Genomic DNA, 19,837 nt, shown 5'->3' on the forward strand with positions numbered 1-19,837 from the left:
AGATGGCCAGCTGAAGAGGACGGGTATAGAACTGGGCAAAAGTTCCATAGATGCAATCATCTTCCCCAGAACTCTCATGCAAGACAGCAGGGAGAGAGGAGCTGGTCGCTTTAGAGAGCGAATTCCCTGGCAGAGAGATGAAAACTTCTCCTTTGGAAGGAGGACACGGGCTTGGGTGGTGTCGAACCTCATACCCAGAAACACCAGGTGTTGAGCTGGGATTAGAGAGGACTTCTCTCTGTTGACAATCCAGCTGAGACGAACCAAAGTGACCAGAGTGATCTGGAGACTGGTCGCAGTCTCGGCGGGACGCCTCTTTGATCAGAAAATCATCCAAGTAGGGAATTATAAGAATCCCCTTGGAGCGAAGGATGGCCTTGACCACTGCCATGACCTCAGTGAACACTCTGGGGGCAAAAGCCAGGCCAAAAGGAAGGGCTGTGAACTGGCAATGATCCTCCTGGATAGCGAACCGAAGGAATCCCTGATGCTGAACATAAACAGGAATGTGAAGATAAGCATCCTGAATGTCTACAGAGCAAAGAAATTCTCCCAGTTCCATGGAGGCGATCACCGAGCGTAGGGACTCCATCCTGAAACGGCAGATCTGAACGTGACGGTTCAACTGTTTGAAGTCCAAAATCAGATGGAGCAATCAGTCTTTCTTCGGGACTACGAAAAGATTGGAGTAGAACCCTGAAAAATGTTTGTTCCAGGGAACGTGTACGATTACTCCTGGGCGTAGTAGGGAGGAGACAGCCTGAAAAACCCCTGGGGCCTGAGACGGGGGTATTGGTGGGTGAGAGAGAAAAACGTCTTCCTGGGAGGAAGAAGAAAAATCATTTCTGTAACCAGACATAACCATCTCTCTGACCCAGGCATCATTGACCACTGACAGCCATGCGTCCCGGAAGAGAAGAAGCCGGCCTCCCACCCTGGAGATATTCCTGGGTAGGGGTGACCCGTCACTTAGAAGAGAACCTGTTAGAACAGGATCCAGGGGGCTTGGAGGAGCGACCCTTTGGCCTCCAGTGAGGTGCGGGTTTGAAGGGTGGTTTCTTCCTTTCCCCTGAAGCGGAAGGGCGGTCCTGTTGGGAGGAAGTCCCTGAAGAAGTGAAGGGTCGAAAGGAAAGAAAAGGCAGGGACCCTTTCTTATTGAATGGACGTTTAGGTCTGGACTGGGGAAGAGAGGTACTTTTACCGCCAGTAGAGACCGAAATGATCTGATCCAGTTTGGACCCGAAAAGCCTAGAACCCTGAAAGGCCAGGTTAGTGACAGACTTTTTTGAGGGTGGATCTGCGTTCCACGCCTTCAACTAGAGGATGCGGTGTATAGCAATGTTGCTGCTGTTAGCCCTGGTGGAACAACTGGCCGCATCCAGAAAAGCAGTCAGAAGATATTTTGCCAGCATGGGCAGTTTGATCTGCCATCTCATCCGGAGGAGCTGTCACTAGAATACCCTGGCGAAGCCTTTTTTTGCCCGGGCAGACATGGACTTTGCTACCCAGGTGGAAGCGAAGATGGAACAGAGGGAGGCGCCAGCCGCTTCAAAGGCGGATTTAGCCAAAGACTTGATCTGCCTATCTATAGCGTAAGAGACGCACCATCCCGTAGAGACAGAACTGTCTTAGAAGGCAGGCGGGAAACCGGCGGGTCCACCTTAGGGGATTCTGCCCATTTACCAACAAGGTCTGGGCTATAGGAATAAAGGATGTCTAGCTGCTTCCTTCCCGGGAAGTGCTTTTTGAGATGTTCCCAAAGCTTAGCCATAATCGCTTCAAATTCTCTATGATTGGGAAAGGTCCGGGAAGGACGTTTTACTCATTTGAAGGAAACGGAGTGCTCCTGAGCAGGAACCTCATCCTCTTTCAGGTTAAGAGTTTGGGTAATAGCCAAAATAAAGCTATCTACCATATCCTACATTTATGAGGCCTGGTCTGAATCAGAGTCTGACTCAGACTGGGAATCCACATCTGACCCAAAAGCCGCCTATGAGGAGTGGGGAGAGGAGGGCATCCTGGCTGACGTAGAGGGACCCGGGGAACTGGATGAGGAGCTAGAAAGAGCCTGCTTCCTAGGCTTTGTACCTGATCTGTCCCTGCGAAGGTCGTGGTCAGGTGCCTGTGAATCACCATGAGAGGCAGTCGGAGCACTGGTGGCGGCAGACAGATGTGGAAGACGCTCCAGGACCTGGACCAAGGACAGTGATACTTTAGTCAGGTCAGAAACCGACTGTGACATGGCAACAGCCCACTCCGGAGAGAGGGGTGTGCTCTCATCCTGGGCGTTAGAGTGCTCCTGTGGGGCAGACATGGTGGAAAGACTGCAGGACAGGCAGAAAGGGGAAGGCTGACCTAAAGACCACTTTCTTTTGCAGGTGTAATGAATCACAGTGGGCTTAGAGGGAGGACGAAAAACCCCCTGAAGAGTTGGTCATAAGTCGAGCCTTGTGATACTGCTGAAAATGGCTATATATAGGGGGACAGAGGCAGGGAAGGAGAGAGAGGGCAGGGCCTACTCAATGCCAGCGATGGTTAGCAGATGACTGTTAGATTAGCTGTGTCCCCCCTTGTCAGATGTCGGCAGGTAGATGCAGTCGGATGCCTAATGCGCAGGAGAAGGCAGGAAAGGAAATCTCAGACGGGACGCACTATCTGCTGAGGCACAAGATCACAGATGGCATTGACAACGCTGAACACAGCAAGTGCGATGCGGAGTGGTGGGCTTGGCCCAGGTGCTGGCCAGTGTACCCAATTGGCTGACGTGCCGGGAGGCATGGACAGCCCGGGGGCTGGCAGAAATAGAAAGCACTCCTCTGATAGGAGGATCGCCTGTGGGCGTGTTCCGGCAAGGAGAGTGAGCTCCGATAGGCGCCGAGAAGATGAGAGCAAAGGGGAACGTGGCCTGGTCAGAGCAGAGAACGACCCAGCGAGGCCTCCTATTGGCCCAGAAAGAGTGCAAAATTCAAGCGCTCAGCACAGAATGGCAGTGAAGCCAGAGAGGGGGCGTGACCAGGGATGAAGGAGGATGCCTGGGACCGGACAGGGAAAATGGCCACAGCTGCAAAAAAAATAGTGCTTAAAGCCCCCCTGTCCCCTGTTAAGGGATGGAAATGCTGAAGGGTCCTGCCTGCGCCACTGCGGGGGAAAGAAACATTCAATACCTGCAAGGTGGGTCCACGGTTCCTTTTCGCCGATGAGGATCACATCAGGAGCCCTCGGGTGGGAGAGGGTCACTGGAATCAGGGATTCTCCTTCCCACACCATCTCCAGATGGTGCAGAAGACGGCATCAACCCCTTACAAAAAGAGGGGAGGCCACCGCTGGTGACCACCGCCTTCCTCTCAGCCCTCTCTGAGGAGAGGGGTAAGGTGGGGAAAAGGCTAGGACTGGCCACCGGGAATCACCCTGAAGCACCCATAAGGGTGACAGAGGATAAAGTCCTGCCTGCGGGTCCGAGAGTGCGTGATGTGGGTGACACCACACTGCTCTGTTGGTCGCATACGTAAGGGAAAACAGGGTGAGAAATTACACCCTGTTACCCTAAGAAAGATGAACCTGAAAAACAAAAGGAAAAGATTAGTAAACACAAACAAGGAATCTGCAAAGGAAAAATGCGGATCTGGGATCAGATCCAGGTCCGCCTCCTACAGACACTAAGCTTAAACTGAAGTGCTTTGTGCCTGTCGGTGGGAGTATACTGCTGAGGAGGAGCTATTTTCCTTTTTTGCCTAGTGTCAGCCTCCTAGCGACAGCAGCATACACCCATGGTTACCTGTATCCCCCAATTAAGCAATAAAGAAAACCCAATGATACTCTCTTTCTGTCACTCATATTTGTCATACGTTACTCACTTTCTGGGGTGCAGTCCGTAAACAGAGGAACCAGAAGAGGAACATTATCAATGTTCTGCAGATGAGGTCTAACTTGATGGATACCGCGAGGGAGTTTTGCCTAGAACAGGGAAAAAAGTTATTAAGGTCACATGGAAAAACTGGTGGTTGCAGTCTGTGAACAGGTTGCGGGATGCAGTGACGGGCAGGAGGCAGAGCAAGGGTTAACAATTTTAATTAACACTAACACTCCTCGCAGGGAGATGAACGGTTAACAGGGAGGTAGACAGTTCAAAATGTACATAGTATGAAGGGTTAAAAAACAGTAGAAAAGGTATTAACAGTTCTTGTCGGGTCAACTTATCCTGCCAGTCATTTCTTAGGACATGGTGGATCACAAAGCAGGTAATGGCGCCCACAGCTTATCCGATGAGGTCCTGAAGGCAACGACAATCGGTCTTCTGGCGGCAGCAGTTGGTCTCTGGTACCTTCCGCAGAGCCCCTAGTCCATATATTGATGTAGCCAGGAAAGCGTGGGCCACTGCTCTGTTCACCGTAGTCCTGCAAATATACACTAGGGAATTGAGGCGCAGATGGCGGTCCTGCACCCAGTCTCTCAGCGAACTCACAGTATTCACGGCCCGGAGCATTTGGCACCTCGCTTCGTGGTGACCAACGGGCACACTGCACGTCTCTCCACACAGATTCTGTCAGCGGTGACAGCGATGCTCGGGCGCAGGCCCGCGTTATACTGATATTCGAGGGCCGGAGCACACTTCTCCCTGCTGCGCGCTGCCTTGTTCCCGCACGCTCTGAGGCTGTGTACCCTTAGCCACACCCTCTGTTTCCGCCTGCAAGGATTGGTCCGGTCCCTTAAGCTTTCCCCAGGACAACAGAGGAGACAGCTCCGACAGTTCCAGAACCGACACAGAACAGGTATCCACGGCACGGTCCCTCTTCTTACAAGTATATATACATGATGTCTCAAAATAGGTTTAAGAAAACCACTTTGCATGCTATCTGACAGCACTTATATTATTAAAAGTGTTTTTTCGCCACTGCCTCGCTTCCAATTTGGCTGCGGCACTGACATTGCATTGTGTCATCTACATGGGCCAAGCCACTGAGCTCAACGAATGTCCACTGTGTTGTAAATGTAACATCAGTGCTGCAACCAAAAGTAGATCGGTAAGTGGTCGAAAGCCAGCATTGACCCCAGTATGGTTAAGTAATACTTGATTTTTGTTCATACCTACTACTTTGCATGAAAGTTTTCTCATAGTGAACAAACCCTTTAAAAGAGAACCTGTCAGCATGATTTTGCTAAGTAAACTACAGGCATTGTCATCTTGGAGCTGTTACATTGATTAAAATGATACCTGGGGTGGAGAGATCCGTTTCAGGTTTTTCTGTCATCTTTGTCATGGTGTTTTTTGTTTTTTTTGTTTAAATCAAATTATTTTTATTGGGAAAACTCCAATACAATTTTTCCATCTTTCAAATAACATAAATGACATACCGTAATTCCATAGTATAAAACATAAACAAAGTAACTCAACTTCAATGTCCTAACCCACCCTAATGCCAAATCCCAACATTCCATAGAAGACCATTTCCATTTTAATGGCAGTTCTAGAATAACAGTATACAATTCGTAGAAGGGGGGAGAAGTAAAAAAGAGGACTAACAATTAAGGGATATAATACATAATATCTCTAATTAGAAGATTTTGAGGAAAGCCCTGGGAGTATGCAACCAAGGAATCCATATCTTTTTAAATTTTATTAGATAAACCGGTTGGAAAGAGGAGTCTATTAATGATCTTTCGATGTAGTTCTCTCATAAATGAAGGTTGTGTGTCCAATGAAATGCAAGAAGTTTACGTGCTTGAAATATGATACGAGAAATACATATGAATTGAGGCAAGCCGGGACCCACTCCATCTATCTATACATATATGGGAATCTTTTAACAATTTCACTTCATGCACCCTTTCTATCAAGATGACCTCATTCCAAAATGGAAACATATATTCCCACATCATATGCATCAAATGTGCCTCACTAATCCCAAACCTAGGGCTTCGTGCCTTATGTCGATATCCTATCTTGTGAACAAAAGCTTGGAGTTTTGTATACTCTGATTATTAAAAATAGTTGAGATAGTCTTAGGGCAGGCATGTCAAACTCAGGGTACCCTGAGGGCCACATGAGTAACAAGAGGTTGTTGCGAGGGCCGCACACAGCAGCTAATGTCACACACGTATTTTAACAGCAGTCATGAAAACAAGATATGAAGTAGTAATATGTAACAGCAACATATATTTGCAGTGCGCAACAGCAACTAATATATTTAACAAAAATACAGCAATTAAAAACTAAACATTTATTTGGACAGGCCACAAACTGCAGGAGACGGAGCCGAGCGGAGATGAAAACGCCAGAAGGTGAGTATCAGACAGAGGGCAGGGGACGTGGATTTTCAGCACCGCTCCAGCAATGAAATAAAAAATAATGCTGGAGTGGTGCTGTAAATGTGATGCAGCTCTTGGTTACTGTATGGGGGCTCCTTATACTAATACTCATAAAAGGCCCAGGTGGTACGTATCAAAGGCCCCCTACCCCCCCATCTCCAGCCTCCCCAGACAGCAAATATTATGTGATGGAAATACATATAATATCATAACTAAACATTATAATATTCAGCCCCCAGTGACCTGCCCCCTCCCCCACTTCAGTCCCAATACCCCCATCAACTCACATCCACCCACTCAGGCCCTGTCCCACCTCACCCACCTTCTGCCCTCACAACCACCAAATGGTCTCACATTCACCCCTCAGTACCCTGTCCCCCCTCACTCACTTTCAGCCCCCACAATACCCCAACGGTCTCCGTGACATACCTGAATTTAATAAACCTAAAATGTTCCATCCCCAGCACTTACTGATAACGTTTGCACTGCAGGCAGGACCAGGAAGTGTGAGTGAAATGCAAGGTGGGCACTAGGACCCAGCGTGCCTGAGCCAATCTCAGCGTGCACAGAGTGAAGAAAACTGCAGCCGAGGAAAAGCTCCATCATCAGGTCAGACGGGCGAAACCATTCACTGCAGGGGGGGAGACTGCAGCCGGCCACTGTGCTAGCAGCGTGCAGTCTCCGTCAGACGGGAGCAGACATTATACTGCTCTGCTCCTATGCTGTGTTCTGCCTCGTCACAGAAATGGCCCTGGCTCTCAGTGGATCCCTTCATGTGACAGGGCCCGGGGCGATGGCCCCCTCTGCCCCCCCAGTAGCTACGCTAACAGCACCAATGGCAGATTACATACAGATGGTGTTCCACCAGTTCATAGAGTAACAGCTCTCCATTTGCATCACAATTATTTATAATCTGAGTGCTCACCCCTCTCTTTAGTTTTTAATGGTTACATACAGGAGGGCCACTCACTTGCTCGGACTTTGCCTGTGCGGCAGTGGGTCCCTTCTTCCTCAGCACGGTCACAGTACCCCAGTCACTCTCAGCCACGACTCTTCCTCCGCTCACAACAAAACTGACTTAGGTGATCAGCAGCCACGCGAGCCACAGATGTACAAAACTCACGATCAGCACTTCCGGGTCGTCATTCATTGGCCCATATCCCTGCATATGACCTGCTTACGTGATCAGCAGCCGACCAAAGTACACGCGTCATGGATTGACACGGAGCTAGTTGGTCGGCTGCTGATCACGTAAGCAGGTCATATGCAGGGATATGGGCCAATGAATGAAGAGCCGGAAGTGCTGATCGTGAAGTTTTGGGCATCTGTGGCCCGCACGAAAGTCTCAAACTTTGTGTTTAGAGACAAAGTTTGAGACTTTTGTGAGGGCCGCAGATATGCCTGTGAAGGGCCGCATGCGGCCCTCGGGACACGTGTTTGACATGCCTGTCTTAGGGCCTCAAAGGGGCTAATTTGGGAACAGTTTCTATAATCTCTCTCCATTGTCTGTTGATATAGGTCCTACATCCGCCTCCCATTTACCTTCAACTGTTAAGGGTGATTATCCAGTTGGGATGACAATAGGTACTTATCTATGGTAGAAATTAAACCCTTTGTATGACCTGTAGAAGCAATAGTATCTATTAGGGGATGATGCTGTATGCCAAGATCCATCAGACCCGATTGAACTGAGAGAGCATGTCAGATTTGTAGGTAATGGTAAAAAGTGTTACGCAATAAATTTAATTCCTCTTGGAGCTGCTGAAAACTTTTAGGCCATGTTCACACTTTGCGGTTTTTACCACGGATCCGCGGCGATTTTGATGCTGCGGGTCCGCAGCAGTTTCCATTGCGTTTACATTTACATGTAAACCCTATGGAAACCGCAAACCGCTGTGCACATGCTGTGGGAAAAAAACGCGCAGAAACGCAGCGGTTTACAACCCGCAGCATGTCACTTCTTTGTGCAGAATCGCTGCGATTCTGCACCCATAGGAATGCATTGAACCGCTTACTTCCCGCATGGGGCTGTGCCCACGTTGCGGGAAGTAAGCAGATAATGTGCGGATGGTACCCGGGGTGGAGGAGAGGAGACTCTCCTCCAGGCCCTGGGAACCATATTTGGGGTAAAAAAAAAAGAATTAAAATAAAAAATCATGTTATACTCACCTCTCAGCGCTGCACGCGGCCGGTCGGTCAGAGTTGCTGTGCGAACAGGACCTGTGGTGACGTCGCGGCCACATGACCGTGACGTCACGAAGGTCCTTCTCGCACAGCATCTTTGGAACCGGAGCGCCGGGTGCAGCGCCGAGGAGATCGGGACGTCAGAGGGTGAGTATATAAACTTTTTTTATTTTAACATTACTATTGATGCTGCATATTGCTGCATATGCAGCATCAATAGTATAGGAGGAAACCCGCAGCGGAAACCGCGGAACAAACCGCGATAAATCTGCAGGGATAACCGCAGCAGTTTTGCCCTGCAGATTTATCAAATCCGCTGCGGGAGAACCCACAGAGGTCACCTGCAAAGTGTGAACATGGCCTTAAGGACAAGAGTTTGTAAAGAAGGATTTTTGGTTCTTTCTGTAAAATCTGTTTCTTGGAGCCTTCATTGGGGGACAAAAGTAGCTATGGGTATATGATGCTGTTGGTAAGAGGCTGACAATAGGCAAAAAAAGAGTTAACTCCTCCTCAGCAAAGTACACCCACCGACTGGCACAAAGCTTGTCAATTAGTGAAAAAGTAGTAGGAGAAGCAAGAACAATAACGACATACAGGCCCAACATAGGCACAAAAGAATTAAAGGGTGGGTGCTGTATGCCCCCCCAATGAAGGCTCCAAGAAAGAGATTTTATGGTGAGTTCCAAAAATCCTTCTTTCTTTATCACTTCATTCAGGGACACAGGTAACCATGGGACGTCCTAAAGCAGGCCCAATGAGGGAACAGACTATCGTGCCCAAGTCAGGTCAGATGACGGGCAACTGCTGCTTGCAACACCTACTTAAACCGGCATCAGCCGAGGCGAAACTCTGTACTTCGTGGAATCTTACAAAAATATGAAGAGATGACCAGGTAGCGCACTGCATATCTCGGTTGAGTGTGGTGTACCCTTAACTCGATACGCCTCCAGTATAGCCGAACAGAACCAGCAGGTGGTAGTAGACTTGAAGACAGGGATTCCCTTACAACGACCCTCAGGAATGACAAATAATGCATCCGAACACCTGAAACATGCTCATCATGAGAGGTAGAGATGAAAGCGTCGGACTAGGTCTAGCTTGTATAGGGACCTTTCCAGGTGATGGACGGGAGACAAGCAGAAGAAACAAAAATATCCTCGTTGATGTGGAACGGGAGACTACCTGAAGAATGAATTGGTCGCAAGACCACCTTGTCCTGATGAAAGACAAGGAAAGGAGAGCGGCAAGAAAGAGCTGCTAATTCTGAGACTCGTCTGATAGAAGTGATTGAAGCCAAAAAGGCCACCTTCCAGGAACGAAAAGGAGACACTATGTCCTGAATAGATTCGATCCCTGAAGAAAGCTCAAAAGTAGGTTAAGGTCCACAGGGGGATGATATGTTGGAGCTAGCCGGACAAACACCCTGAATGATCGTCTTGAACTGGAGGCCAGAGGCCAAATTCCGCTGCAACAGAATTGAAAGCGCGGATACCTAAAATTCTGTAGCTAAGAGTAGGGCCAATTAGTTGCAGCCAAAAAGAAATGATGCGCCATGTATATACCCCAGGAGACATCACAACACATATCTGCAGTTGTACCTGTATAAGCAAGTGGAAAGACACTCATTGGCAGAAAACTTACTGATTTAGTATAGTTTATGATTGATTCAGACCCAATGGCTAGGTCTGTTCTTTACAAAGAATGATGGGTGGCTGTACAAATGACATCGGGGTGCCATATTCTCCATAGGTCCACCATGCCAACCTCCATTAGCAGATCTAGAGATGAATATTGCACATTTTGAGAAAAACTTCCTATATGCAATTTGTCCCAGAAAGGGTGGAAGTAGGTGTTAAAATCCCCTACTATAAGAACTGGTGTCTCTGGAAGGGAATTTATAAAAGATATAATCCTTTTAAGGATTTCCACTGAGTAAGGGGTGGAATATACAAAGCTACTATAATAAAGTTAAGATTATATCTTCCATCAGTATTTATTTTAGAAGAGGAACAGATAAATGGAATTAATGTACGCACTAAAATGCCTACTTCCTGTGCATGAGTAGAAAAAACTGAATGGTACTCTGGACCCACCCACAACCTCCTTAGAAATCAGAGTCTCTCACAGGGAGGGTCATGCAAGTTTCGGAAAAACAAATAATACCAGGTTAAAATTGCTGAATCCAAGAAAACATAGCACATTTCTTGACAGCTTTCCTCAATCCCCTGACATTCCAGGCTATCACATTAATTATATGCAGCATATTAAGAAGCACGTAATTTTAGAGCAGGATAAAACATATAGAAAAAAAGTAAAATAATCCCAAAAACATAATTTCCCCCCATTTGAGTCCCTTATCTCTTATATGTCCGTCCGCAGTATAAAAAAAAATCCACTCTAGAAGATTCCACTTCATAAAACCAGAAGCCATACAAACAAAAATATTGACACAATAATCTTAAGAGAATTGGGTCCAATAACAAACCTGACTGCCCTTAAAGGAACAATAGTTTGTATGTAGAATAAAGTCCATATATTATCATAAGTCAACATTTCCTGGCTCTTAGTGGAGTAGTGGAATAGAATTGGCTATTAGCAAAATTAGCGCATAATATAAGCACTTTCTCATACTGGTATATGAAAAGTACTTGGAGAAAACCCCTCTAGAAGTCGCTCATCCCAGCTCCATTTTGCAGAGACCTCTCATTGGTATCCAACCATGATAAAGCATCTGGAGGTGAGTCAAGCTTAAATGACAGGTCACAGAACCTTCAGTGACCTGCCTTGTATTTTAAATATCGTGCCTGCACAGTCAGTATAGTGTCTTTAAAAAAAAAAAAAAAAAAAAAAAAAGGTCTCCAACAAAGAAGAGGATGACATCGCCACTGCGCCTGGTCCTCTATACACAGTGTGTGGTACAGATTGAAAGCATTGTTTGCCGACAGATGCTACCACGCATGCGCCACCATTTTGTTGGAGACCTTTTTTTTTTTTAATGACTACTATACTAACTGTTCAGGCGTGATATTTAAACTAGGAGGAGGTCACTGAAGGTTCAGGGACCTGTTGTTTAAGCACAGAATGATTACAAAGATGCTCATGCTTTGGGGTGGGCCTGTAGGCCCACCACGATGCGCGATCATATCATTAAATGAAAACTTCAAACAAAGATAATACAAAATAACCACAAAATACGTACGCTACTTACCTGGTAGCAGTGTTTTTTCAGGAGCCATGACAGCACAACGAGAGAGGGGATCCGCCCTTCAGGGACAGGAAACCTCAGACATAAAAGGGCGGCCCCTCACTCCCCCATCAGTTGGTTTACAGAGTACGAAGGGGCCTTCTAGGTCAGTAGCACATAAACAATTTTAAAACATGGTACAATTCACCCAGTGAAAAAACTTAGGAATCAACTAAAGGAAGTGTCGACCCCAATAAGCAAAGAGGGTAGGGAATATAAGGGTGCTGTCATGGCTCTTGAAAAAACACTGCTACCAGGTAAGTAGCGTACGTATTTATTCAGTCGCCATGACAGCACAACGAGAGACTTTCAGAGAAGTAAAAAGTGACTAGGGAGGGACCACTGCCTCCAGCACCCTTTCTCCCAAACCTGAGGTCGGAGGAGCCACCTAGATCTAATCTATAGTGTCTAAGAAAGGTAGATGGAGAAGACCAAGTGGCCGCCTTACAAATGTCTTCAATCGACACCTCTGCTCTCTCAGCCCAGGATGTGGCTACCGCCCGAGAGGAGTGAGCCTTTATACCATCTGGAATTTCCACGCCACCTGCGGTATAAGCGAGAGATATTGCCTCCCTAATCCATTTGGCTAGTGTATTTTTTGATACCCTAAGCCCCTTCCTAACTCCCTGGTAGGATATAAATAAGGAGTTATCTTTTTTCCATGTGTCTGTAACTGAAATGTATTTGAGAAGACACCTTCGTACATCCAAACAATGAAATCTATGTTCCTTATCATTAGAGGGATTAGAACAAAACGAAGGTAGGACCACCTCTTGTGGTCTATGAAATTTTGAAGCAACTTTTGGAAGATAAAGTGGGTCAGGTTTCATAACAACTCTATCTTCCCTAAACTGCATATATGGAGGTTGCCTAGACAATGCTTGTAGATCACCAACCCTTCTTGCGGACGTGAGGGCAACTAGGAGGGCCGTTTTAACCGACAGGATTTTGATTGGGACAGTATCAATAAGCTCGAACGGGGCTTGTGTTAGAGCTGAGAGCACAAGATTTAGGTCCCATGGAACTATCTTCTGTTTAATAACCGGTCTGGATCTGGTAACCGCCTTGAAGAACCTAGATATCCAGTGATTACTGGCTAAGTTAGAATTATATAGCGCCCCCAGAGCCGACACCTGAACTCTGAGGGTGCTGGTGGCTAAGCCCATTTCTAGTCCCCCTTGTAAAAATTCTAAAATTTGAGTGATACAAGGCTTTTGATCAATCTGTGCCCCTGAACTCGATAGGAACTTTCTCCAAACCCTGAGATAAATGTTTGTCGTAGAGGTTTTTCTACTCTTAAGAAGTGTATTTATAAGATTTTGAGAAAATCTTTCTCCTTCAGTAGTGACCTCTCAAATTCCACGCTGTTAGGTGTAAGTTGGCTACTCGTGGATGCAAGATTGGACCCTGGGAGAGGAGGTCTGGTATTTCTGGGAGGATCCATGGCTGGGAAATGGACATGTTTCTCAGCCATGGGAACCACGACCTTCTGGGCCAGAACGGGGCTATTAGTATCACTCGGGCCCTGTCTTCCCGTATTTTCCTCAGAACTAAAGGAATTAGGTTTAGAAGGGGGAAAGGCATAGGCAAGACTGAAGTTCCAGGAGATTAGGAGAGCGTCGACTGCATATGGGTTGTCCTTTGGGTTTAGGGAACAGAATTGATGTAGTTTTCTGTTTCCACGACTGGCAAAGAGATCTATTTCTGGACATCCCCACAAATGTACGATCTGATTGAAGACAGCCAGTTTTAGAGACCAGTCCCCTTGTTTGAGTTCGTTGCGGCTTAAATAATCGGCCATGGTATTGAGTTTTCCCTTTATATGAAGAGCCGTAAGGGAAAGTAGGTGATTCTCGGCCATCTGAAAAATACGATTCGCAACGTCCATTAACAACCCAGACCGCGTACCTCCTTGATGGTTAATATAGGCAACGGTCACCTGGTTGTCAGAGAATAGTCTGACATGTCTACCCTGCAGGGGTACAAGGAACCCATTCAATGCGCGTTCTACCGCTAACAATTCCTTTAGATTGGAGGATGAGTTTCGTTCAGACTGGGACCACAAACCCTGGATCCAATTATTCTCGAAGTGTGCCCCCCAACCCATAGGGCTAGCATCAGTTGTTATTACTCGTGTTATTCGATTTCTCCAGGGTACCCCTCTACGAAGACTCGGTATGTGTGTCCACCAAATTAGAGAATTAGTGGTCTCAACAGATAGTGAAAATTTGCAATCGAGATTAGCCCCCAGCTGACGAAAATTATGTAAAACATCCCACTGCAGAGATCTGGAGTGAAACTGTGCCCAGAGCACCGCCGGAATACAAGAAGTAAGAGAACCCAAAAGTGACATCGCCCCTCTTAAGGAGACTACGGGATTATTAATCGTTCTGGTGACCAGCCGATGAATACTGTCCACTTTTGAGTCCGGCAGGCGACATTCCTGCTGACCCTAATCTATGATAAGACCTAAAAACTCCTGTGATCTTAAGGGCTGTAGACGCGACTTCTTGAGATTAATAACCCATCCTAAGTTATGTAACACTGGTATCACCTTCCCCAACTGGTCTTTACAGTGTGACTCTGAACGTCCCACAATCAATAAATCATCTAGGTAGGGAATTATTAGTATGTTTTGTTCGTGAAGGTGTGCCATACCCTCTACCATGATCTTAGTGAAAACACAGGGTGCAACTGCAACACCAAAAGGGAGTGCCTGATATTGAAAGTGCTCCACAGTGCCGGCAAGTGAATCCGCCACCCTCAGAAAACGCTGATGATTTACATGTATTGGGACATGGTAATAGGCGTCGTTCAGATCCAAGACAACCATGAAGCAATTGTGAAAGAGAAGTTTTATTGCCGTTTTCACAGATTCCATTTTAAAGGATGGGATCAGCAAGAATTCATTCAGGCCTTTTAGATTGATGATGGTGCGATATGACCCATCAGGTTTTTTTATCCGGAATAAAGGGGAATAAAACCCCTTACCTCGCTCTTCCGTGGGTACTCTAATCAGAACCCTCTTTTGTTGGAGATCCTGGACTTCTGACTCCAGTGCCAATTGTTCTGCAGGAGAAGAGCAGATGGGAGTTAATTTAAATTTGTCCTGAGGGATATGATGGAAGTGGAATTTTAAAGCCTCTTTAATGATACTGATACTGGTGATCTTCAACCAGGCCGGGTAGAAGGCTAAAAGCCTACCGCCCACCTGGACCGCCAGTCATTGAGGTTTTTTTATAGAGTCCCGAGAGGAGTTAAACATATATCCTCTACCTCTTCTTCTGTTGGAGTTATATCTGGTCGATTCTCTATTTGAATCTCTGTCAGATCTTTGGCGATAAGACCATCCTCTGTTGTAATCTCGCCTATAAAAGGGTTTTCTCAAAAGAGGGAACCGCCTCTTGCTGTCACCCGCCTTTTCTAGCAGATCATCTAGCACCGGTCCAAACAAACGAACCCCTTCACAGGGGATGCCACATAGCTTTGATCTGGCCTGTAAGTCTCCTGGCCAACATTTTATTCAAAGTGCTCTAAGGGCTGCGTTGGACAAGGCTGAGGACCTCACGGCCAGCCTAACAGAATCCGCTGACGCATCTGAAAGGAAGGCTGCTGCATCTTCAATTATGGACATAGAAGATAGGATTTCATTTCTAGGAACTTTATCCTTAAGCTGGTCTTCCAGGTGGCCCAGCCACACCATCAATGACCGAGCTGTGCAAGTGGCCACAATTGCTGGCCTCAGGGATCCCGCTGATGTCTCCCAAGCTCCTTTAAGGAACACATCAGCTTTTTTATCAAGCGGGTCCTTTAGGTTTCCTAAATCCTCAAATGGGAGAGAAGTTTTTCTGCACGCTTTGGCCACTGCAGCATCCAATTTCGGGACCTTGTCCCAAGAGGATAAAGCCTCCTCCTACTCGAAAGGATACCTCCTTTTGAATGCTGGTGGAAGTGACCCCTTCCTTTCGGGTTTCTTCCATTCTTTTGTAATCAGCGACTTGATTTTATCTACCACAGGAAAAACCCTTCGGGATTTACGATCTATGCCCTTGAACATTATGTCCTGGATGGAACATTCAGACTGGGTCTCTTCAATCCCCATAGTGTTGTTGACGGCCTTGACTAGGTGGTTAATCCTATCTAGTGATAGACAGGCTTGGCTATATTCTATGTCCTCTGAAGATGAAGATGACGGAAGAGAATCCGAGCTCACACCACCTGTCTCTGAATCCACATCTGAGGCAGGGGATGAAATTTCCTTTCTTTTTTTGGAAACTGTCTTGTGAGACCTGGACCTCATGGAATCTCTGACCTCCTGTTTAACCATATCCCTAACAGTAGACGTAAGGTCAGGGGCCTCCTCCTCAATTGAACGCTGTATGCAGGATCTGCACAGCTTCTTTTTATGCCCATCTGGAAGTGGCTCCGTACACATGGCACACTCCCTATGCTTGGACTTGGAAGCACATTTTCTCCCCTAATAAGGAGAGAGGGAATACAAGGAGGGACAGCAATCAGAAAGCGTACTTTCACGTAGCTCACTTACCCATCCCTGCAGCGAATGGTACCGTGATCGGGGGGTCCTTCTTAGCCGGAGGTTCCTTATGGCCTGAGGACTTGGTTGATTTCTGAGCCGCTTTAGCTCCATCAGCGCGACTACTGCCACTAGATCGCCGCTGGAAGCTCACTTGAGGCTCTTCCAACTCCTGCTGCCTGACCAGCTGCGATGCTCCTTCTGGCGAATCCATCACGAGAAAGGAATAGGAGCACCTCACAGCCGGTATGTGCCATCTTAAATATACCCCCATGGTACCACCCCCGGGTGGGGGACAGCAGGATCTCCAGGTGGTGCGATCAGTACCAGGCGCTGATAGGCACGCTCCCCAGGGTCGCGCCCCCGCCCCCCGCCGAGATCCAGCGCAACCTGGACAACAGGGCACCGCCATTGACCGGGACGGCGCTACTGCGCATGCCCCGCCGCGTCATCAGGCCGCGCCGCCAGCCGCAACATCCGGAAACGTCACTTCCGGTCGCGACCGCGGCATTGCCGGCCGACACGTGCAGGAGGACGCCAGCACCGCCCGAAGCAATCAGCGCGTCCGCACCAGGCAGCGCACAGACCCCCGGAGGCCCCAGCAGACACGACCCCGCAAAGCGCAGCCCTGTATACTTACCAGGTACGTGCGCGGTCCACATTAGAAGTCAGCCCACGCTATCAGAGGCCGCTTCTCACTGCTGTCACCGACACAGACAGTACCCCTGCCGTGTGGTGCTTCCACAATCTGACCAGGCCGAGGTAGGGGACCCCCGCTACCTGCGTCGGCCTGTCAGAAGTGGGATATCGTTTTTAATCTTCAACCCTCTTCTAGGGTCTGCCTGAAGAGGTTCCCCTGTCAGGGACAGGAAACCAACTTACGGGGGAGTGAGGGGCCGCCCTTTTATGTCTGAGGTTTCCTGTCCCTGAAGGGCAGATCCCCTCTCTCGTTGTGCTGTCATGGCAACTGAATAAATGGATTTTTTCACTGCATGTATCATTTTAATCAGTGTAACAACACCAACATGACAATGCCTGTAGTTTACCTAGCAAAATCCTGCTGACAGGATCTCTTTAAACCTCTATTAAATGCCATATAATGAGTAAAGAACTAATTATTTTTCATACCCGGTTGGAGTCCTCAAAAAAGCTGGGGACATCACTGTCAGTAGGCTGGAAGCTAATCATATCAGAATGTCCCTCGTCATCCATGAGAAGAAGACCTTCCGCATCTTCCCGAGACACTAACAAGTAAAATAAGGTAAAAAAAAAAAGAAAAATAAACAAAAAAGTACAAATGAATTGTAACTGAGTAACACGTGATCGGCTTACTGAAATTAATCGCTTAGTAGCAACTATGTTAACAGAAGTGGAAACGTGATACAGAACATTTAAGATAAATATAATGTATACGATGTTACAAAAAATAAATATAAACTGGGGCAAGGCTATACACTGTAAAGGAGCATAGCCCAGAGAAAGAGGGGACCACCTTCTAAGGCTTCGGACTTGCACTTCCAAGACCCGGTCTCTGTATGGAGAGATCTCATGCTAAGGCATGCTGCTAAAGGAACATTAGTGCCAAATAGGAAGGAACAAGAGAAAAATCAGCCTAGCTCAGCAGAACCTGATGATTTGTGTCTTTCTGCCATATTACTTTCCATCAGACAGGAGGTGGAAAGGGGCAGTTCTACTTCTTTTAATTTCAAAGTCTGGATTAAAAACTTAGGGGAAGCTCATGAGATATTTGCCCTAGGCCAAGCAATGTGTTCCAAAGCAACAAAACTCCTGTACCTATATAATGTTATCTTTAAGGTGAAATTGTGACACATTACAAAGGAATCGCAATATAAAAATACTTGACTTGACTAACCCTGATGGAAATCATCTCGCAAAGAACCAGCATGACTGGGGCTGGATGGGGGAACCTCAGATCCTGGCCCATCACCATTTGGAGTTAGGGAAATGTGGCAGTTCCATCCAGTCTCAAGACCCATTTTCTCAGCAAACACCTGAGCAAAGGGACATGATTGGTTAAAAGTATAACATTTTAGAAAAAGTTACAAACAGTAAAAAAATAAATAAATAAATATTCCTCTTCACCTTGCTTCTCAGCTCATCCTCCATGGAGAAATACACAAAACGGATGCAGGCATTCACTAAGCCATCAATCAGACGGACAATGTCCAGACGTGCCTGATATTGTGACGAGACCATCCCCATGAAGATCTGACCGCTCATTGCTTGAGTAAAATCCTCTGTCACCTCCCCAATACCTTCTGAGTTGAAGGGGGATAATATGTAGACAATATGTAAGAGAAGCATAAAGGCAACATGACATTGACATGAAAGCTTATGAAACAAAGCACAAGGTACCAAGAAATAAGCAGAGTATTAGGCAAAATTCATACACAGCAGGGACCTATTGAGAAGTCAGTGACGGGACACTCACCATCAGAGCTCCAGCTGTCATGTCGGCCAGTGTGCTTCATAGGAGCAATCCCACCAACGTCACCTGGGGCTGAAACTGCGCTGTGCCCAAGACCGTGCTGCATTTCTATGCACTTGCCATGTAGCTGAGGTGACAATGAGAAGTGCATTGGCTTGTAGGAAAAAGCCGAGCAGTAGCCAGACAAGCAGGCCCTTTGGTAGAAATCCAACACTTTTTTCCTGAAGTTAGAAAGAAGGGCACAAAAGGGCATTTATTAGTTACATAAATGACATGCATCTCTTTTTTCTAAGACCTATATAGAGAAGCCTATAGAGAAAACACGTCTGACAAAGCCATACCTAAAGCATACAGAGAAAATAAAATTTTAATTTGTAAGGGGACTTTAACCCCTTCACAACATGGCCAATTTACGATTTTGCATTTTCTTTTTTTCCTCTCCTTCTTCCCAGAGCATAATCATTTTATTTTTTTGCTCCGCATGTATGTACGAGGGCTTTTTTTTTGCAGGTTGAGTTGTACTTTTGAATGACACCATTCATTTTACCACATAGTGTACTGGAAAACAGGAAAAAAATTCAAGTGGGGAGAAATTGTGAAAAAACGCTATTCTGACATTGCTTTTTGGGAATTGTTTTCATGGTGTACATTATGTGGTAAAAATTACCTTGCATGATTCTGCCCATCGGTACGATTACAGCGATGCCAAACTTGCCCAATTTGTTTTAGTGGTGAAAACAAAAATCTGAATTTTAAAAAAATAAATACATTTTTTAGGCTTGTGTCCGGAACGTTTTCATTTTCTGGTCGACAGAGCTGTGCGTTGGCTTATTTTTGGCAAGGAGAAAATGTTTTTATGGATACCATTTTGGGATAAATATGATGTTTTGATCGCCTTTACAGCATTTTTTGTGGCATTGCAAGCAACCCAAAAAATTTTATTTTGGCATTTGTGATTTTTGTTTTTCATTTACAATGTTTTCCGATTGAGTTAATTTTTTTATGCATATATGATGCACATATGAAGAGGTAAAGGACGCACTCACCGTCCCTTAAGAATTGAGAATCAAGGGGTTGAAGGTTCTTGTTTCTCAAATTAATATTATTATTATAGCCCAAG

At 46.5% G+C, this 19,837-nt stretch overlaps 1 protein-coding gene across 6 annotated transcripts in view; it reads right to left on the minus strand.

The window, feature by feature from the left end:
* The window catches only part of TMEM94 (transmembrane protein 94), a 201,269-nt gene that overhangs the window by 66,581 nt on the left and 114,851 nt on the right, over positions 1-19,837 (minus strand). For 5 of the 6 annotated variants that reach the window (XR_013213349.1, XM_077251723.1, XM_077251724.1 and 2 more), the window contains exons 18-22: positions 18,721-18,938; positions 18,372-18,547; positions 18,142-18,280; positions 17,397-17,512; positions 3,855-3,954 (exon numbers count right to left, since the gene is read on the minus strand). Coding sequence is in view for 5 of the 6 variants with exons in the window: in XM_077251723.1 (XP_077107838.1) it covers positions 3,855-3,954; positions 17,397-17,512; positions 18,142-18,280; positions 18,372-18,547; positions 18,721-18,938 (749 nt within the window). In the remaining variant the exon portion in view is untranslated. The remainder of the gene's footprint in view (positions 1-3,854; positions 3,955-17,396; positions 17,513-18,141; positions 18,281-18,371; positions 18,548-18,720; positions 18,939-19,837) is intronic. The other variant, XM_077251725.1, reaches the window with a different exon arrangement.

The sequence above is a fragment of the Ranitomeya variabilis genome, chromosome 4 (assembly GCF_051348905.1).
Source record: "Ranitomeya variabilis isolate aRanVar5 chromosome 4, aRanVar5.hap1, whole genome shotgun sequence".
Taxonomy (NCBI): domain Eukaryota; kingdom Metazoa; phylum Chordata; class Amphibia; order Anura; family Dendrobatidae; genus Ranitomeya; species Ranitomeya variabilis.